The 18,146-nt window shown below is 35.0% G+C and overlaps 2 protein-coding genes and 2 long non-coding RNA genes across 4 annotated transcripts; 3 read left to right on the top strand and 1 right to left on the bottom strand.

Annotated features, from left to right (window-relative positions):
- Window positions 1-6,225: 6,225 nt before the first annotated feature.
- On the top strand, window positions 6,226-10,247 carry LOC149654018 (membrane-associated progesterone receptor component 1-like). The gene is made up of 3 exons (XM_089845374.1): window positions 6,226-6,724; window positions 6,826-6,978; window positions 8,118-10,247. The coding sequence occupies exons 1-3, from the start codon at window positions 6,367-6,369 to the stop codon at window positions 8,255-8,257; spliced, it is 651 nt and encodes a 216-aa protein (XP_089701500.1). The 5' UTR covers window positions 6,226-6,366; the 3' UTR covers window positions 8,258-10,247.
- Window positions 6,989-7,923, top strand: LOC149654019 (uncharacterized). The gene is made up of 2 exons (XR_016370467.1): window positions 6,989-7,215; window positions 7,564-7,923. It is a non-coding gene; the product is annotated as an uncharacterized LOC149654019 (long non-coding RNA).
- LOC149654017 (uncharacterized) lies at window positions 10,087-11,205 on the bottom strand. The gene is made up of 2 exons (XR_016370464.1): window positions 11,066-11,205; window positions 10,087-10,988 (listed from the first exon to the last, which is right to left on the bottom strand). It is a non-coding gene; the product is annotated as an uncharacterized LOC149654017 (long non-coding RNA).
- Window positions 10,677-16,739, top strand: LOC149654016 (uncharacterized). Its single transcript, XM_089845365.1, has 19 exons — window positions 10,677-10,812; window positions 10,911-11,011; window positions 11,093-11,186; window positions 11,265-11,371; window positions 11,434-11,522; window positions 11,585-11,684; window positions 12,083-12,126; window positions 12,197-12,274; window positions 12,339-12,535; window positions 12,901-12,956; window positions 13,332-13,438; window positions 13,615-13,723; window positions 13,798-13,897; window positions 13,963-14,002; window positions 14,077-14,128; window positions 15,219-15,414; window positions 15,474-15,597; window positions 16,410-16,500; window positions 16,619-16,739. The coding sequence occupies exons 1-19, from the start codon at window positions 10,686-10,688 to the stop codon at window positions 16,679-16,681; spliced, it is 1,875 nt and encodes a 624-aa protein (XP_089701491.1). The 5' UTR covers window positions 10,677-10,685; the 3' UTR covers window positions 16,682-16,739.
- The last annotated feature ends 1,407 nt before the right edge of the window (window positions 16,740-18,146 follow it).

Genomic DNA, 18,146 nt, shown 5'->3' with positions numbered 1-18,146 from the left:
TAAAAACTGATTCGAATGTATTAACAGTTGCTAAAAATGAAGAGGATGGGATTGCTAAGCCTCCGTAAGATAAAAAATTTGCCCAAGATGGCAACTCATAACTATGGTCCGAGAGTGTTTTAGTTTCAGTTAAGTTCAAATCAGGAAACTTTTTGTTATGCTTTTTCGCTAGCCAACCCGCGCAAAGCTCAATACCATTTTCCTCCAACTTTGAAAAATCACTCTCGTCCAATTCATTAGTATTCTTAATAGTTTTTGATGAGTCACTATTTGCTAAATATGTTTTATTGTCATCAATCAAACTATTAAGATCTGCAGCTGTGCTGCAATCTGGATTAATAGGTTCTATTGAGGCTTTTTTAAAGGCACTAGCTAAAACATATTCTCCTTCCTGAAAAGATGGAGAATTTACAATATCACTAGAAAGATACTCAGATTGGCTTAAATCAGACGTATTGCTATTTTGGTGACATACACCAGGATTTTTTCCCAGTATAATCATTCTAATTCGGTATATTGAATTAAGAGGCGTTGGGTGATCATTTAAGCCTCCTCTAGTACGAACCTGAGAGAAAAAATTCTCGAGGCAGTCTTGATTTAAACGATGAGTTAAGATATATTTATAGCCAAATTTATTTTTAAGGTCAAAATATAAGTCTTTAAGAGACTTAATAGAGATCAGCAACCCTTTTTGAAAAATTTGTAGGCATTTCGTTCCTTTACACCTCATGTCATCTATTAGATTAGACATTTCATTTAATGCCTCTAACTGCTCTGTTAAATGAACACCAAACGCACATTTAATTTTAACAGGATCATTTTCAGTGTAGGAATTGAAAATTTGAAACCACGCATTGACCTTTTCTATGAATTTGGATAGATTTTGGTAGTCTTCAAGATTTTCATCTGAAGAATGACTTTGTTTTTTGGAAATGTAAATTGAATATAATGCTTTTGAAACATTGTTAGATAACAGCTGAGCAGCTAGTTTTACATTTTGCCTTGTTGGCCCTCGGCATTCCAAATGAATTGCTCTTAGTTTGTGACACATTTTAAGTTCGTTAAAGTCTAATTTTAGTAATTCGTCTAAAGGTTTTCTATTTACATCAACATCCCCATCTTCCAGAATAAATCCCTTGTCCAAAAGCCAGTTTCGAATTAATTTTAGTGCATGGGGTGCATCTGCGAAGCAGTAAATTAATTGTTCACTAACACTAGGATGATAAAACCAATTTCTGTTAATATTTACTCCAAGTTCACGCCACAACCCCATGTTCCCTCCACCCATGTCACAAACTGTTGATACAACAAGATATCCAGCTTCGTGAAGCTTGGTGATAATTTCTAACAGTAAGGTTTTTGTCATTTTTTGGTCAAAGCCAATGTATATTGGTTGTTTCCAATTTCCATACAGCCCTCGGACCATAGCCACTTGCATTTGTTCATGTTTGCCCACTACCTGGTCTGCTTTAACATCATACTCATATTGACTTTGAACTTTCATTTCATCAAATGTCAAAACTGCAAGTTTCTCACGCGTGGGTTTTACACTACCAGTAACTTTCATCAAATTTAAAACATCTGTCAATATACCTTGTCTTAAATTTAGTTTAGAGGCGTAAGCTCTCAAGGTAGATAGACCTGGTAGGGGAATATGAAGGTCCTTTTTCAAAAATACGTAGGCTCGTTTGCTAAAATAGCGCAGGGTGAATGCATTTTTTAAATCCTCAGAACCCCAATTAACCCTTTTTTTCCCCAAAAGTCTCTTTATCTGACTATCTGAAAACACCACCCGCAAAATATCAGCTAATTTTGAATTATACTTTGCTTTTTTGTTTTTCTTGGTTTTTAAGGCTTTGAGGTCTTTAAGAGCTCTTTTAGAAACAAGGGTTTGCATTGAAAGTTGTACTTTCAAGTCTCGAATTACTGTGTCTTTTTGCTTACGTTGCTTAATTACTCGACTACGACTCTTTTCTAAAAAGCTTATTCTAGCCTTTAAGTTCTTGATTAGATTAATATTTTCACTGGGTATTTCTACAAGATTTCTTGGTGTATCTTCTTGGATTGGGGAAATTTCAACATCCACAGCATTTTGGTTGTTAACCATTTCTGGCATTTCATTACCTTCTGATGCAACAGACGTTGATGCTATGATATCTTGGGCAGTTTTTCTTCTGTTTCTTCTACATAACCTTGCCTCTCTGTCACACAGAGAAGCAGTTTTTCCAGTGTTACATTGTAATAAGTTTTCAGTTGGCACTGCATTGAACTTTAACACTTTGCGTTCAGGAAGCCCTAAAAGTTCCGCTTGCATATCACGTTCAAAATTATCATCTTTGAAGTGTTTGGAACAGATTCGACTAGTCGATGGATTCCATTTCCCAACCCTTCTACATTTGTTGACCCAAATTTTTCTAAGCCCAGGTTCTTTAGGAAAAGAATAATAACGAATATTGGCTGTAGACTTATTATTTTTGGTTTTAAGCAGACTATTGTTACACACGGCAACTGCACATCTTGTTCCCGGCATTATTTACCAATTTACGGTAGGATTTTACTTTACTTAACTAACTCAACCAACACTTGATTCTGACTGATTAGGCCACGGGGAGTTCGGAAAAAATAGTGAAAAAATTCTAAACCCGCCGCAAGTTAGTCAAAAAAATTTTTGAAAATTTTAAAATTGCATGTACTTACCGCTATAGACTAAACGCACTATGCACTCAATCTTTGATAATATGCCGGGGGGAGGGCAACTATAAGAACTTCAAGGACTCGCAACGGAAGTATAGCTATGGAATTTTTAAGACCTACTGAATTTAACAAAACCATTCATTTTTGGTACTGGGATCGAAACGTAATCTGTGTAAAATTCCAAAATATTGCGTAAAGAAAAATATAGAAATGCCAAAAATAAGGAAAAGGAGAATATAGGCGAGAAATGGCGAAAATTACATTAGTGATATTTTAGTTTCTAAAACAAGCATTAAAACTTTTGGGAAGTATTTAAAAGTAAAACAATATTTTGGGAAAAAAGGCACTAATTGGTTTTTAAGTAACTAGGCCTAATCGCAAACAGAAATTTTGGAAAAGGTGGTAAATTAGCTAATAAGTAACCAAACCGAACCCTAAATAATAATATTTGAAAGGGTGGATTTTAATTGAGAAAAAAATTAGGAATAGGGCGCATTTTATTTGAGTTGTAAATGAAGTAATCATCAAAACTTTGGAAAAGGCTGACTTTAGTTGAGAAATAATTCAGAAAAGGTTGCATTCTATTTGGGTTGTAAATGAAGTAATCATCAAGTTTTTGGAGCAGGCTTCAAATAATTTGGGAATCAAATGAACGCAAAGGCAAAAGTATGGAAAATAGCGCGAATTATTTGGAAGTAAATGGTAATATTTGTAAAAGGCGTCATATTTTACAGCAATATTTTGGAAAAGGCGTCAAATTTTACAGCAATATTTTGGAAAAGCGTCATATTTTACAGAAATTATTATTTTGGAAGTAAATAAAGATAAACAATAATATTTTAGAAAAGGCGTAACATTATTTTGGAAGTAAATGAAGATAAACCACAATATTTTGGAAAAAACGTAACATTATTTGGGAAATAAATGAAGATAAACAACAATATTTTGGAAAAGGCGTAACATTATTTGGGAAGTAAATGAAGATAACCCACAATATTTTGGAAAAAACGTCATATTTTACAACAATATTTTGTAAAAGGCGTCATATTTTACAGCAATATTTTGTAAAAGGCGTCATATTTTACAGCAATATTTTGGAAAAGGCGTCATATTTTACAGCAATATTTTGGAAAAGGCGTCATATTTTACAGCAATATTTTGGAAAAGGCGTCATATTTTACAGCAATATTTTGGAAAAGGCGTCATATTTTACAGCAATATTTTGAAAAGGCGGCATATTTTACAGAAATATTTTGGAAAAGGCATCATATTTTACAGCAATATTTTGGAAAAGGCGTCAAATTTTACAGCAATATTTAGGAAAAGGCGTCAAATTTTACAGCAATATCATAAAAAAACTCTCCGTGAGAAACGAAGTGTGGCCTCCACCAAGTTGTGTTTTTCGGGTAATACATTACGGCATAGCCATAAATATATTTGGAATTTCTAATTGTATTTAGTTCTTCTCTGGTAATTTGAAACCCTTTACAAAATATCGCTCTTTGTGTTTAGATATTTCAAAAAGAATAAGACGCCTTTTGCAAAATTTTGCTGTAAATATAACGCCTTTTCCAAAATTTTCCTGTAAAGTAGAACTCCTTTTCCAAAATATTGCTGTAAAATTTGACGCCTTTTCCAAAATATTGCTGTAAAATATGACGCCTTTTCCAAAATATTGCTGTAAAATATGACGCCTTTTCCAAAATATTGCTGTAAAATATTACGCCTTTTCCAAAATATTGCTGTAAAATATGACGCCTTTTCCAAAATATTGCTGTAAAATTTGACGCCTTTTCCAATATATTGCTATAAAATCGGACGCCTTTTCTATAATATTATTGATGTAAAATATGACGGCTTTTCCAAAATATTTCTGTAAAATATGACGCCTTTTCCAAAATATTGCTGTAAAATTTGACGCCTTTTCCAATATATTGCTATAAAATCGGACGCCTTTTCTATAATATTATTGATGTAAAATATGACGGCTTTTCCAAAATATTGCTGTAAAATATGACGCCTATTCCAAAATATTGTGGGTTATCTTCATTTACTTCCCAAATAATGTTACGCCTTTTCCAAAATATTGTGGTTTATCTTCATGTACTTCCCAAATAATGTTACGCCTTTTCCAAAATATTATTGTTTATCTTTATTTACTTCCCAAATAATCTACGCAATTTAGCAAAATATTATTGTTTATCTTCATTTACTTCCGAAATAATCTACGCAATTTAGCAAAATATCGTTTTTTATTTTTAAAATTGGAGCTTTCTTCAAATATTTTTCTATCCTGGTATGAGAATTGCAAATGTTTCAGCGGGTGTTTAAAATTTCATAGCTATATTTCCGCAGTGTGTGCTCCCTGATTTCCGTCGCGAGTCCTTGTTATTATATTTACCCCCCCCCGGGTAGTTTTTCAAGATCGAGGGCAGAATGCGTTTAGGCGCGTGCGGTCTTAATGGCGGTAAGTACATGCAATTTTAAAATTTTCTACATGCAATTTTAAAATTTTCAAAAATTTTTTTGACCAACTTGCGGCGGGTTTAGAATTTTTTCACTATTTTTTCCGAACTCCCCGTGGTCTAATTAATCAGAATCAAGTGTTGGTTGGGTTAGTTAAGTAAAGTAAAATCCTACCCAATTTACACCTTCCCTAAATAGAAAATAATTATAATCTATTAAATTACAACCGTATAGAGAAAGTTCTGACAGAAATTATCATAATGGCACAACTTCTTAAAGTTCTTCAACAGAAATTATTACCAATTTATCTACTTTTGTTATTACCCAAACGCCAAACGTCCAAAACCATACCCAAAGTCTTTACCATAAGCCTTGCCCATTGCGCTACTTTTAACTTTAAATTTATAAGAACTCAACGGATGTAACGTTTAAAAACCTAATTAAGATAATCTACAGATCAATTTCAAGAGTTAAAAACTTACAATTCAATAAAATTGGCACTCTATCTTTACTCTAAATCCAATCAACCAGCCATCACAAATTCAAAATCATCGAGCCGTTTGTTTTTTGGGTCTCTCAGTGACGTCAAAACTAACAGCCAATGAACAATCTTTAAAAAAGATAAGCTTTTGACCTTGATTGAGCAAACCTATTATAGCGATTTTATACTTTACTAACCTTGGGCTCATTGTAGCATGGATGAAGGATGCGCGTGAAAAATATTCGACGCTCAACAGGATGTGCAACTCCCTATACTAAAAAGTAGACAAGTCGATACTAGCGCCGCCTGGCTACCAGCGCTGGAAACCCTCGCGGGAAAAATAAAAAATACTGGACACGAGAAAAAAACACGCGCTACCATCTATTTTTTTTCCTTAGCGTCGTCTGCTAGAAGCAAAACAGTTGTTTTTTTTCTTATGTCCTGTATTTTTTTATTTTTCCCGCGAGGGCTTCCAGCGCTGGTAGCCAGGCGGCGCTAGTATCGACTTGTCTACTTTTTAGTATAGGGAGTTGCACATCCTGTAGAGCGTCTAATGTTTTGCACGCGCATCCTTCATCCATGATTGTAGTAGTTAGTGTTAGGCTTAGTGACATTTAGTTTTTCGAGACTTCGGCGTGCCGGAATTCGGAATTCTTTTTATCAGTGTGATAACAGCTATTACGTCTTCTAAAATAGACAAAAACTCTTAGTTATCCTTAATAAAAATGGAGCAAGTACAAAAAGAAGGAGGAGGTGAGACAATTTCGAATACCATTAAAGAAGAATTACAGTCCAGCGATAAATCAGTCATCCTAGAAATAGTAGAGTCCATCATATATAGCCCCATTAATTTAATATTACTCGCGATATGCGGCTTCTTAATGTACAAGCTACTATTCAGTGGAAGAGAAAAAATAGAGCCCGTAGAACCAGAAGACCCATTACCACCTCCCCTTAAGAAACAAGACATGACTGTTGTCCAACTAAGGCAGTACAATGGTTTGGGACCTGATGGTAGAGTTTGCGTCGCTGTTAATGGAAAAATATTCGATGTAACTCGTGGGAAAGCCTTCTACGGACCTGGTAAGCATTAAAATTCCAAAAAAAACCCAAAAAACAAAAAAACTCAGGGTCATAGTTAAATTCCGGGAATTACTAATGAATTAATTCAATTAAACTAAAAGGTGGGCCATACAATGCCTTTGCTGGGAGGGATGCATCAAGAGGGCTAGCTACTTTTACTGTTGAAGCACCAAAAGGTGATGAATATGACGATCTCTCGGACTTGGGTCCAATGGATATGGAATCCATTAGAGAATGGGAAATGCAATTTACGGGTGAATATAATTTTATAGACTCAAACTGGTTAAAATATGGAATGTTTCAAACTTACAACCAGAAAGGGTAAAACTTATAACCAAAAAGGGTGATAGGGAATGCCCCAAATGAATAGTTTAAAGAATAAATAAAACTATTAGAACCATTTAAAATATTGAAATTTAGTTATAGAACAGGGTTCGTACACGACCTGGAAAACCTGGAAAAGTCAGGGAAATTGAAAATGGGCCTAAAAGGTCAGGGAAAAGTCAGGGAAATTGAAAATGGGCCGAAAAGGTCAGGGAAAAGTCAGGGAAATTGAAAATGGGCCGAAAAGTCAGAGAAATTGAAAATGGGCCGAAAAGGTCAGGGAAAAGTCAGGGAAATTGAAAATGGGCCGAAAAGGTCAGGGAAAAGTCAGGGAAATTGAAAATGGGCCGAAAAGGTCAGGGAAACGTCAGGGAAATTGAAAATGGGCCGAAAAGGTCAGGGAAAAGTCAGGGAAATTGAAAATGGGCCGAAAAGGTCAGGGAAACGTCAGGGAAATTGAAAATGGGCCGAAAAGGTCAGGGAAAAGTCAGGGAAATTGAAAATGGGCCTAAAAGGTCAGGGAAAAGTCAGGGAAATTTAAAATGAACCTAAAAAGTCAGGGAAATGTCAGGGAAAAATATATTGGTGGGAAATTTAAGTCTGGATAACAGTATAAGGGTGACCGGAAAATGTGTTGTCTGAGATTTGACCAAAGCCCCAAAATTGCGGAGCTCGCTTCGCTCGCTCCGATTATTTATAATTTAATTTAAATTAATTTTAAACAAATTAATTGGCTAATTTTTATTACAATAACTCGTGCAAAAATGATTCGAGTGAATTTAGATTTGTTTTCATATATATGTTTGCCATGTACGTTATTGCATATGGTCAGGGAAATTTGTGGAATTTAGTCAGGGAAAACCTGGAAAAGTCAGCTAGGAATTTCATTCCAAAAATTTTGTACGAACCCTGTAGAAGTGGTGGAACACGAGATAAGTAAAAAAAAATGAAACATTCCATATTTATTTAGTCCAAGAAGTAAGAGTAAGACTCATTCCTGTGAAAATCTTTATTATCAATTAATTACACTTAACCCTGATACTAATTGATTATTCTCGCATACCTAAAGAAAAATACATTTACGTGGGTAAATTATTAAAACCGGGTGAAGAGCCAACTGAATACTCCGATGATGAAGATTCGAGTAACGCGTCTAAGAAAGATAGTCCCACTGAAACTTCTTCTTCTTCCAAATCTAAAGACGAATAAATAAATAAATAAATATATAAACACACACACAAATAATTTTTCATATTATTCCCAAAATAAAGAGGGCATTGTTACAATAAAATAAATGATAAAAATAAAACAAAACAATTTTTGGATGAACGTAAAATGGGTGGGGTGTATGAACTCAGTTAATGGCAGCTGATTTAGCTTTTGATTTATTAAAATTATTCATTTGCTTTTTTGACTTGTTTTTTTTTTTTTTTTTTGCCTGCTGAGTTTTTAAGGGATGTTTTGAAATTTGGATAAACTAAAAGTCTCTTATTAAAATATAATATATAACATATTTTTAATTGAGAAATGGTCGAATTAAAGGGAGGGTGAAGTAGAAAATCAAGTGATTTTTTATCGATTCTTCTACTAATTATAAGACCAGTCTGCATAGTCAAACATTCAGGAAATACTTAATTCTGAATGATTTTAAAATTATTTCAAATTAGGTTCAGATTTTAAGGATTATTTTAAACAAGGACCTCCGACCAATCGCGTAACGCCCTGCCTTTTTGTTAACAAAATTCTCGTGGCACGCTCCACGTCTCGCGCCATGATTTTCACGTAGCGCGCGAATTTTATCAAATCTCGTGATAAATTTCTTTAGGCATGGAACGTGCCACGAGAATTTTGTTAACAAAAAGGCAGGGCGTCACACGATTGGTCGGAGGTCCTTGTTTAAAATTATCCTTAAAATCTGAACCTAATTTGAATTTTAAAATCATTCGGAATTAAGTATTTCCTGAATGTTTCACTGTGCAGACTGGTCTTATAATTAGTAGAAGAATCGATAAAAAATCACTTGATTTTCCACTTCACCCTCCCTTTAAGTTAAAAATTGGTCAAAATTTATATTCTGCTTACAGATTAATTTCTTATATGTTTGAAATAAAAGAAATTCTTTAAATTGGTAAATTTCTTGACAAATTTTGAAATAAATTGACTAATTTTGACCTTAATTTACTAATTTGTAACAAGATTTGTTTTTTTTTTCTTTTTTCCTTCAAAGCACAGTTTTTTTTATTAAGAAATTCTTTTAGTCCTTAAATGAAAAACAAACTAAAACTAAAAACAATTGTAAATACAAATTGTATTTGAAAGAGTCAAAGAGTTAATTATTATTAATCACCGATTTGTAGTCTAGTTAACTCTGGAAATTCTTTATTAATTAATTAATTTTACTAATTACTAATTAGTTATTCAAGTAATGGTTCCTGATTTAATTCATATTTTTTAATTTTTTTTTAATAAAATTTTGATAAATAGTCTAGATTCTAGAAACACTAAAATATTTTTAATCATTAATTAATTTTTCAATTTGTATTAACCAAAATTAATTAATTAGTCCAGTCAGTTAATTGATAAGGGTTAAGAAATGCAAAACGAAACTTGAACGAACAAGTAATTATTTCCAAAAAGAAAATTCAAAATATATATTAAAATTATAGTGTTTTATTAATGGATTTATTAAATCTTAATACTTTAATATGAAAAACATAATTAAAACATTAATTAATTATGATAATTAACCTGAAAACGAAAACAGAGTTGGTTAGAAATTTTTACAAGACTTTTTCAAATAAAATAAAATAAATGGGGTATTATTACTATTAATTAAACAATTCGTTAATTAATTTGGATTCCAAAATTAAATTAATTATTTAGTTGGTAACATTTTACTCCTTAATCTGTATTGTTCATTGTCTTTGTATCCTTAATGGCATTCCAGTATTTTTCAGTTGCACTAATCAATATTATCTTACGAAATGCATAAATTAGTATAAGTTTTTCTACAACAGGAAATATTTGGTTTTTTAAAAAAAAAAAAAAAAAATAATTAATTCTGCTTTTTTTTCCTCATTTATTCTGCAGTTGATAATGATAATTAAACCAAAATGTTAATAATGCGTAAGGTTTTTGGAAAAGTGAATTCCTGTGCCTTTGTAACGTCTATAATTTTTAAAATGTTTTTTGAAAATAATTTTTGGCTTTCGTTTATTTCTTTTTCGAGTTTGAATTTTCGCGCCTTTTTCAGATATCCTATTCCTATTGCTTTTTTCCGTGGCGTGATACAGTAAGCCATGAATCGAACGCGTCGTCTGCTTCAAGTGCTTTGCGTTATAGGTTGGTTTTACGAGATGGTTGTTCCTTAACTTGTCGTGAATTTTATGTAGAAGCAAAATGTATCGCCTTAATTAAGTTTACAAATCTTAAATTAGTTCAGCAAGTTCGAAATTATGGTGCGGCATCGAATTGAATTTTCGCGCCTTATTCAGATATCCTATTGCTTATTTCCTGGTGTGTTCCAGTAAGCCCTGAAGGCCTGAACCGAACGCGTCGTCTGCTTCAAGTGCTTTGCGTTATCAGTTTTACGAGGTGGTTGTTCGTTAACTTGTCGTGAATTTTATGTAGAAGCAAAATGTATCGCTTAATTAAGTTTACAAATCTTAAATTAGTTCAGAAAGTTCGAAATTACAGTGCGGCATCGAATAAAACGGTTAAAATTGGTTCGGCATCCGGTTTTTGGGGAGACACAGCAACGTCAGGTATGGGTTACAACCAGGGCTTTAAAGTTGAAGCCCAAGGTTAAGGCATCAGGCGGGTAATTTAAAATGAGTTAAAACACGCCTGCCAAATTATACAGTGCCGCAACTTGTGTATGGAGGCAATATCCAATACCTCGTTTTCGATTATTTGGCGGAAATTACCATGTCATTGTTAACTGCAGCGAGAAGAAAATTTCCAGTATGTAAATAATATAATCAACATAAAAGTAAGTGAAAATTTTACGTTACATACATGGTGGGCGGTGTTTTTTTCTCTTAGGACTTGGGTTACGCGCCAGATTTTGTTCATTTTGCCATGAAACCATTTTTAGGGGATATTAAACAAAAGGGTATTCGCGTAATTTCAAACGCAGGTATGCCTATAAAATAAATTTACTTAGTTTTAGGCTTAGAGTTAAATGATTAAATTTAAAAATTAAACAAAACAAAAGGCGGTATTAACCCAATGGGTTGCGCTAAAGCCTTGCAAGATGTGGCTAAAGATTTGGAAATTGACTTAAAAATTGCCGTAGTTACTGGCGATAACTTAATGGACTTTGTAAGTTCAATGGAATGGGTTTATATCTTTGCGAAGTTTTAAAAGACCCCTGATTGTTGTAGAAAGATGAATTTGCGAAACGTAACATCACTGATATGAATAGTGGGAGAATTTTCCCTGATAAAATAACTAGTATGAATGCTTATCTAGGGTAGGTTTCAATATCAATTGAATTTTAAACGATAAAAATTAATTTGGTTTATTAATTATAAGTTGTGGGGGAATCGTAAAAGCTCTAGAGAAGGGGGCTGATGTTGTTATAACAGGACGATGCGTTGATAGCGCCGTTACTTTAGGACCGTTAGTTCACGAGGTTAGAATTTTAAATCTACTATTCAGCGCAGTCAGGGATAGATGTAATTTTAGAAGTAGGAATGGAGAACGGTTAGTATTTACTTCAGTCCGACTCATAGACCACCCAGTATAGAGTCCCTCCCTCCAACACGTAACGAAAATTTTAAATTATCTTATTGGCTCACTTAAACTACGTTTTTGATGACGTTGCTGACGGGGACGGCCGAAAATACGTAGTCCCTTTTTACCTCTGTCGCTATGACACCCCCCGCCTCTTCTTTCATTCCCCTCCGTCCCTGGGAAGGGGGTCCGGGACTTTGACGCGCGCCCACATTACTCTGTTCTCCATTCCTTCTTCTAAAATTAAATCTATCCCTGCCGCAGTCCAAAAATATTAAATGAAATAAAATATCATAGTTTGGTTGGAGTTTTCAAGAATGGGACAAACTAGCCTCGGGATGGTGAATTATATATTTCCTAAATTTAAAATAAACCTTATCAAGGGGTCTAAAAGTTAACAAACGCAATTAGTTTAGCGGGACATATTATCGAATGCGGGGCTCAAAGTACCGGTGGTATATGCACTAATTGGGAATCAATTAAAGGATGGTAAGAGGTCTCATCAATTTATAATTTGGCAATTATATCTTTTACATTGTCGTGTGTTAAATAGGGATAATATGGGTTTTCCAATCGCGAAGTGTTCCCAAGATGGTTCATTTACGTTAACCAAAGCCCCAAATACAGGCGGCAAAATATCATTTGACACTGTAGCTGAACAATTGGTTTACGAAATTGATGACCCGCGTAGTTATCTATTACCGGACGTTACTTGCGATTTTTCTAAGGTTGAAATTAAAGAAATTGGGGGTAAGGCTATCCTTAATATAATCGTAAGTTTATAAGATATGTTCGTACCATAAGTTTGTCGCTGGTTACAAACTGGAGCTTGTCATGAAGTGATTGATGTAGGTTATAGATTCAGGGTAAAGCGACGACTAGTGAGGCGCTGTTAGAGGCTTAGAACAGACTAAATAGGGCCTAGATGGAAGTCCTGCAAAATTAACCACCGAGTGTAGGACTTCAATTCTCGCTTCCGTCGTTCTTCCTCGAACTAGCTCGAGCTGTAAGTGCCTAGCATTACGAAGTCATGCTTATAGAACATATCTTATAAACTTATGATATAATTTAATGATAATTAACGAGATTAATTCAAATGTCGGAATTAAAAATAGAAAATGAAGTTCTTGTTAGTGGGGCCAAAGGCAGGCCGCCTTCTGATAGTTACAAAGTAGGTGAATGTATAGAATGAAGAAGTTATATCTAGTTTACTAGGAAGAAGATATAAGATTCCTAAGTATTCGCGCGCCATATTCCCAGTCCCCCTTTCAAAATACAAGGGGGGACGTAAAAGGAGGCCGGGCTATTTCGCCTCTCCTCAGTAGGAAAATACGTAATTTTCGTCATTCGCTTCGCGCTGACGTGAGTTTTCAAGAACCAATGAGATGCTGGTTGTAATTTAGAGGCTGGGATTAATCCGGACCTACTATACGTTTGGACTGGAGATAAAGCTGGAAATGTGGCGCAAATTTATACCTTCTCCCTAATAAACTAGATATCACTTCTTGATAGAATATTATTTGTATACTTGCCGACAAATTTGTAGGTATGCGCTACTTATATGGATGGCTATCGTATAACCGGGGTTTCGCCTATTATCGGACCTAACGCAGCTGAAAAGGGTCGCAGGTCATCGGAGGCTGTTCTTAAGAGATTAGTTTTAACGCCAAATTTTTGGGGAATATTACTTACAAGACATTCTTTAATAATGACCCCTGAAAGAAAATGTTTCATGCCTTGTGGTTATATTCCCTTATGATTTTGTTAATATACCTAAATTAATTATATTTGAAAAGGGTTAAGAATTTGATTTCTATGAAATATTTTAAGACTCGTAGAATATTGGATTTCTTGGGAATGGATGATTTTCAACGAACAAATTTAGAAATTTTAGGGACTGGTGTTAATTACGGTCCACACGCCACTGAGCACGAAAAAGTACGCCTATAATTAAATTAATGTGAAGTTTAATTTAAATTTAGTAAGAGTGTTATTTCATTGTTAATTTAAAGAATAATCGCGAAGCTGTTATGTGGACAGCCGCTCACCACAATGAAAAAAGAGCTCTAGAAATTTTAGCCAGAGAAATGGCCGCTTCCGGAACTGGGGCCGGTATTTGAATTGAAATTTGCTTGGTTTTGGGTTGTTTAGTTTAATTAAATGTGACGTCATTTTAGCGCCTGGTCTTACAACAATGGTTGGAGGCAGACCTAAAATGTAGGACCTGTCAATTATTGTTAAGAAAAAGTTATTCTTAGAAGTGTTTAAAATAATCTAAAAATTTTTTGCAGTTCTCCCGTTCTAAGATTATTTTCATTTTTGCTTCCAAAGTCGGAAGTTCAAGTAAGAATTATTTTCGAAAGATCACTTTTTTTTTGTCAAAAGCGCTTGAGTATGTAGAAAGTATAGGCTTTATTCGCGAAATTTGAGAGTTAATAGACTATTGAATTAAATAGCTATAGAGAAATCAACACACAGGCGTGATGCTAGCCGATGGACGAACAATACTAATTTGTATTGTTCATCCATGGCTAGCCAACTCACACTGCATCTAGCGGTACTTCTTGGCGCGAGGGAAGCTAGGGACAATTTGTATTCTGAGAGAAATCCGCACACTAGCACTAACTGTGGAAGTTGGAACGGCTCAGGTCCAGTGGGGCGCTAGAAAATGGGGGAGGAATACATGGAATAGAGAGCTTTCGTTTGGGGGAGGAGCTAAGATACGTGAGATAATTTACACCGCCATATTGGTGGGTTCATTGCATAAGGAGGGCTGAAACCCACCAATATGGATGCCTAAACCGTGGTAGGACTTAGGAGGGTGTGACCAGGGCCGGAAATAAGAAAAATTTCTTATAGGACATGTGTCCAGTGACCCCCTGTTTGACTTGAAAATTTATAGGACATTGTCCACTGGAGTGTGAAAAAATAGTGTTGCATCTTCATAGTCAAGCTATCAAAACTTGGGAAAATTTATTGGTCAAACTGTCCAGTGACCCACTTAGTTTTTGAAAAAATTATGGGACATTTCAAAATTTTATTGGACAATGTCCAGTGTCCTGTGCTTATTTCCGGCCCTGGGGTGTGACGTACTACGCAGCCAACTGAAATCTCTCTATTATAGCGGGCGGTTTTTATTATTCGTCTGACGAAGATCACCAAGTATTCCTCCCCCATTTCTAACGTCCCACCGGACCTGAGTCGTTCCACAGTAAGCGTGTCCACCGATTTACCTCAGGGTGCGTATCTGCCTTCCCCCATCATCCTTGTCTAAGTAGGCGGTCTACCTCCTGTGGTGCTTCGCTTTCCTACTGGTATTAATGAAACTGTCTATTTTGTCGGATCCCCTATCGTTAGTTTGTAGGGATATCTTAACCAGAAATAATTCGGCAGGACTTGTGTAAAGGTTTATTGGGAAAGGTGGTTTTTTTAGGTGGAAATTCATCAGGATGAGGTGTCTGAAAAATTGCAACCAGACTTATCATTAACGTCTTCCGATATTAAAAGCTCGAATGTCCGTGATACAGACGAAACGGACAATGTACGAAACAAAACTGGTAATAAAAGTTACCACTTGGCCGATTTGGCCTATACTCGAAGCGGGGACAAGGGAAATAATTCCAATATCGGTAAAATAACATTTTGACATTTAAAGCGGTGGTGTTTAGCCCTGAGTTTATTCTTTAAGGTGTCATTTGTCGAGATCCTAAGTACTACCCGTTGTTGAAGGAACATTTAACGGCCGAGGTGGTGGCTGAATATTTTAAGTACTTGTTTGAAAATCCCGATCAATCCAAGAAAAACGTTACACGGTAGGTGAAATATATTTAATTTTTCAACGTAGAAATGTTTAGGCAATCCTTAGTATTGGGACATACAAGAGGGTAGGCAATCCTTAGTATTGGGACATACAAGAGGGTAGGCAATCCTTAGTATTGGGACATACAAGAGGGTAGGCAATCCTTAGTATTGGGACATACAAGAGGGTAGGCAATCCTTAGTATTGGGACATACAAGAGGGTAGGCAATCCTTAGCATTGGGACAGGCAAGAGGGTAGGCAATTCTTAGTGTTGGGACATACAAGAGGGTAGGCAATTCCTAGTATTGGGAAATACAAGAGGGTAGGCAATCCTTAGTATTGGGACATACAAGAGGGTAGGCAATCCTTAGCATTGGGACAGGCAAGAGGGTAGGCAATTCTTAGTGTTGGGACATACAAGAGGGTAGGCAATTCCTAGTATTGGGAAATACAAGAGGGTAGGAAATTCTTAGTATTGGGACAGAGAAGAGGGTAGGCAATTCTTAGTATTGGGACATACAAGAGGGTGGGCAATCCTTAGTATTGGGACAGACAGGAAGGTAGGCAATCCTTAGTATTGGGACATACAAGAGGGTTGGCCATCCTTAGAATTGGGACATACAAGAGGGCTGATAGAATGCCGTCCCTGCGCATACTCTCTCGGGATCCAAAGTGCCTACAGCGCAGGCGCTTGAAGATGGGTTAGCGAGAAATCATCTCATAAATAGGAGAGAACGTGTTTGCAAACATAATTAGTACCATCCTTCTGGATCGATTCCTTTTGGACATGGGAACACAGGCTCAAGTTTTTAATTTTTAATCAGGTATACTTTGCCTGGCGTCAAGGGGTTTAATTTTGTGTTGAAGGATGCTTTGGGCGGTGGGGGAGTTTCATCTTTGAGGAGCGACCCTCAGGTAAATATTTTAGACATTGCTTTAATTTTTTCCGACAACCAAAAATTGAAGGTCTTTAGAGAACCTTAAAAGAGTGCATTATGATTTATAATTATAATATAAAGTTAAATAATTGCAGGGTAAAGCTCTGGGTCAAATCGCTCTTGATTTGGAACTTAAAGGTCTTCCCAATTTGAATTAAACTGAGATCATTTTGTACCTGAATTATATTTGAAATATATTTTCTATTTTCACAAAAATTTCGTGCCTAGAACTTATTTTGTAATCATTGACACGTAGCTACTAGGCGTGTTCGAATAGTGAAATTTGCAATCGAATATCAAAACTGCGAAAATTTTTCGAATCGAATACTCGAATTTTCGAGTTTTTTCGAATATTAAATTTTATCGAAATTCCGATCGAATACTAATCGAGTTCGAATATTTCAATCAAATATTTGGAATATTTAAAAAAAAATCGAGATTTCAATCAAATAATAACAAAACCAAATCGTTAAATTAATAATTCATTAATTCTTAATTATACCCTTTACTTAAATTACATTAACTATTATTTCCTTAGTCCTTACTTAAGTAACATTAACTACTACACCGTCAAAAAACGCGGCTTGTCCAAGACCATAGCCCACTAGAAGCCCGTTCAAAGAATTCGATTTACGTGTTTAAGCGCAGCTTTTGAAGATTATTCAAAGGAACCCAAATTTAACATTAAGTTCTATGGGAGGAGGTAGCTTTTTTGGCCAGATCCTTTGTCCTATTCAACCAAATGACCTGAAATTTTAATGAGACGTGTGTTTTGGCTTGTTTTATTAGCCACATCGTATGATGTACATCTACGATGAGGCGAGGGGATAATCACTAAAACTATCTGCTCTTCGATTTGCCGGAATATTACGGCATAAGCAAATTTATACGGGTAATAATTTTATCACTGTTTAGGGTAGGGTATCGAGAGGCTATTCACTCTGATTTTATGCACGGTAAATCATTTAAGCAGTGTAAAAGATAGAGCTATTCACTCATTAGGGTAAGGTATAGAAGGGTTATTCACTCATTAGGGTAGGGTATAGAGGGGCTATTCACTCTTGATTTTATGCACGGTAAATCATTTAAGCAGTGTAAAAGATAGAGCTATTCACTCATTAGGGTAAGGTATAGAAGGGTTATTCACTCATTAGGGTAGGGTATAGAGCGGCTATTCACTCGTACGATGTGGCTACTGTTACGAGCCCTTGGGTCGTCTTGTTATACTAAAAAGGGTCCAAGCTTCTAGAGTGGATAGTTTTTCTTATAAAAATTATTTTCCAAAGTCAAAATGATGGCTTCAGTGCTAAGACTGAATATATCTTCGGATCTACTGCTCCAAATGTCCTGAAATTTGAATGAGAGGTGAGCTACAATATATTCTATTCTATTAAAAAGATTCAAGCTTTTAGAGTCGATAGATGTTTTTAATAACAGCTAATTTCCAATGTCACAATTGTAAATTCAGTATTCAATCCACAATATCTTTGGATCTAATGGTCCAAATGTAATGAAACTAATGAGAGGTGTGTTACAATATATTATATCTAAAAATTATTAAAAACATTCAAACTAAATTGCTTTGTCAAAATGATAAATTTAGTACTTTCACCCCCTTTCCAA

This window comes from Phalangium opilio, unplaced genomic scaffold (assembly GCF_054372755.1).
Source record: "Phalangium opilio isolate 3A_F unplaced genomic scaffold, DU_Popi_V2 ptg000079l_1, whole genome shotgun sequence".
NCBI lineage: Eukaryota > Metazoa > Arthropoda > Arachnida > Opiliones > Phalangiidae > Phalangium > Phalangium opilio.
This window is presented reverse-complemented; position numbering and strand designations above follow the sequence as displayed.

Bases quoted from the DNA above. Each gene is read 5' to 3' on its own strand.
- LOC149654016 (XM_089845365.1), top strand. From the start codon at position 10,686: ATGTATCGCTTAATTAAGTTTACAAATCTTAAATTAGTTCAGAAAGTT. The intron at 10,813-10,910 runs GTATGGGTTACA...CAAATTATACAG, and splicing joins GGGAGACACAGCAACGTCAG to TGCCGCAACTTGTGTATGGA. The intron at 15,415-15,473 runs GTAAAATAACAT...TTATTCTTTAAG, and splicing joins GGGAAATAATTCCAATATCG to GTGTCATTTGTCGAGATCCT.
- LOC149654018 (XM_089845374.1), top strand. From the start codon at position 6,367: ATGGAGCAAGTACAAAAAGAAGGAGGAGGTGAGACAATTTCGAATACC. The intron at 6,725-6,825 runs GTAAGCATTAAA...TTAAACTAAAAG, and splicing joins GAAAGCCTTCTACGGACCTG to GTGGGCCATACAATGCCTTT. The intron at 6,979-8,117 runs GTGAATATAATT...GCATACCTAAAG, and splicing joins ATGGGAAATGCAATTTACGG to AAAAATACATTTACGTGGGT.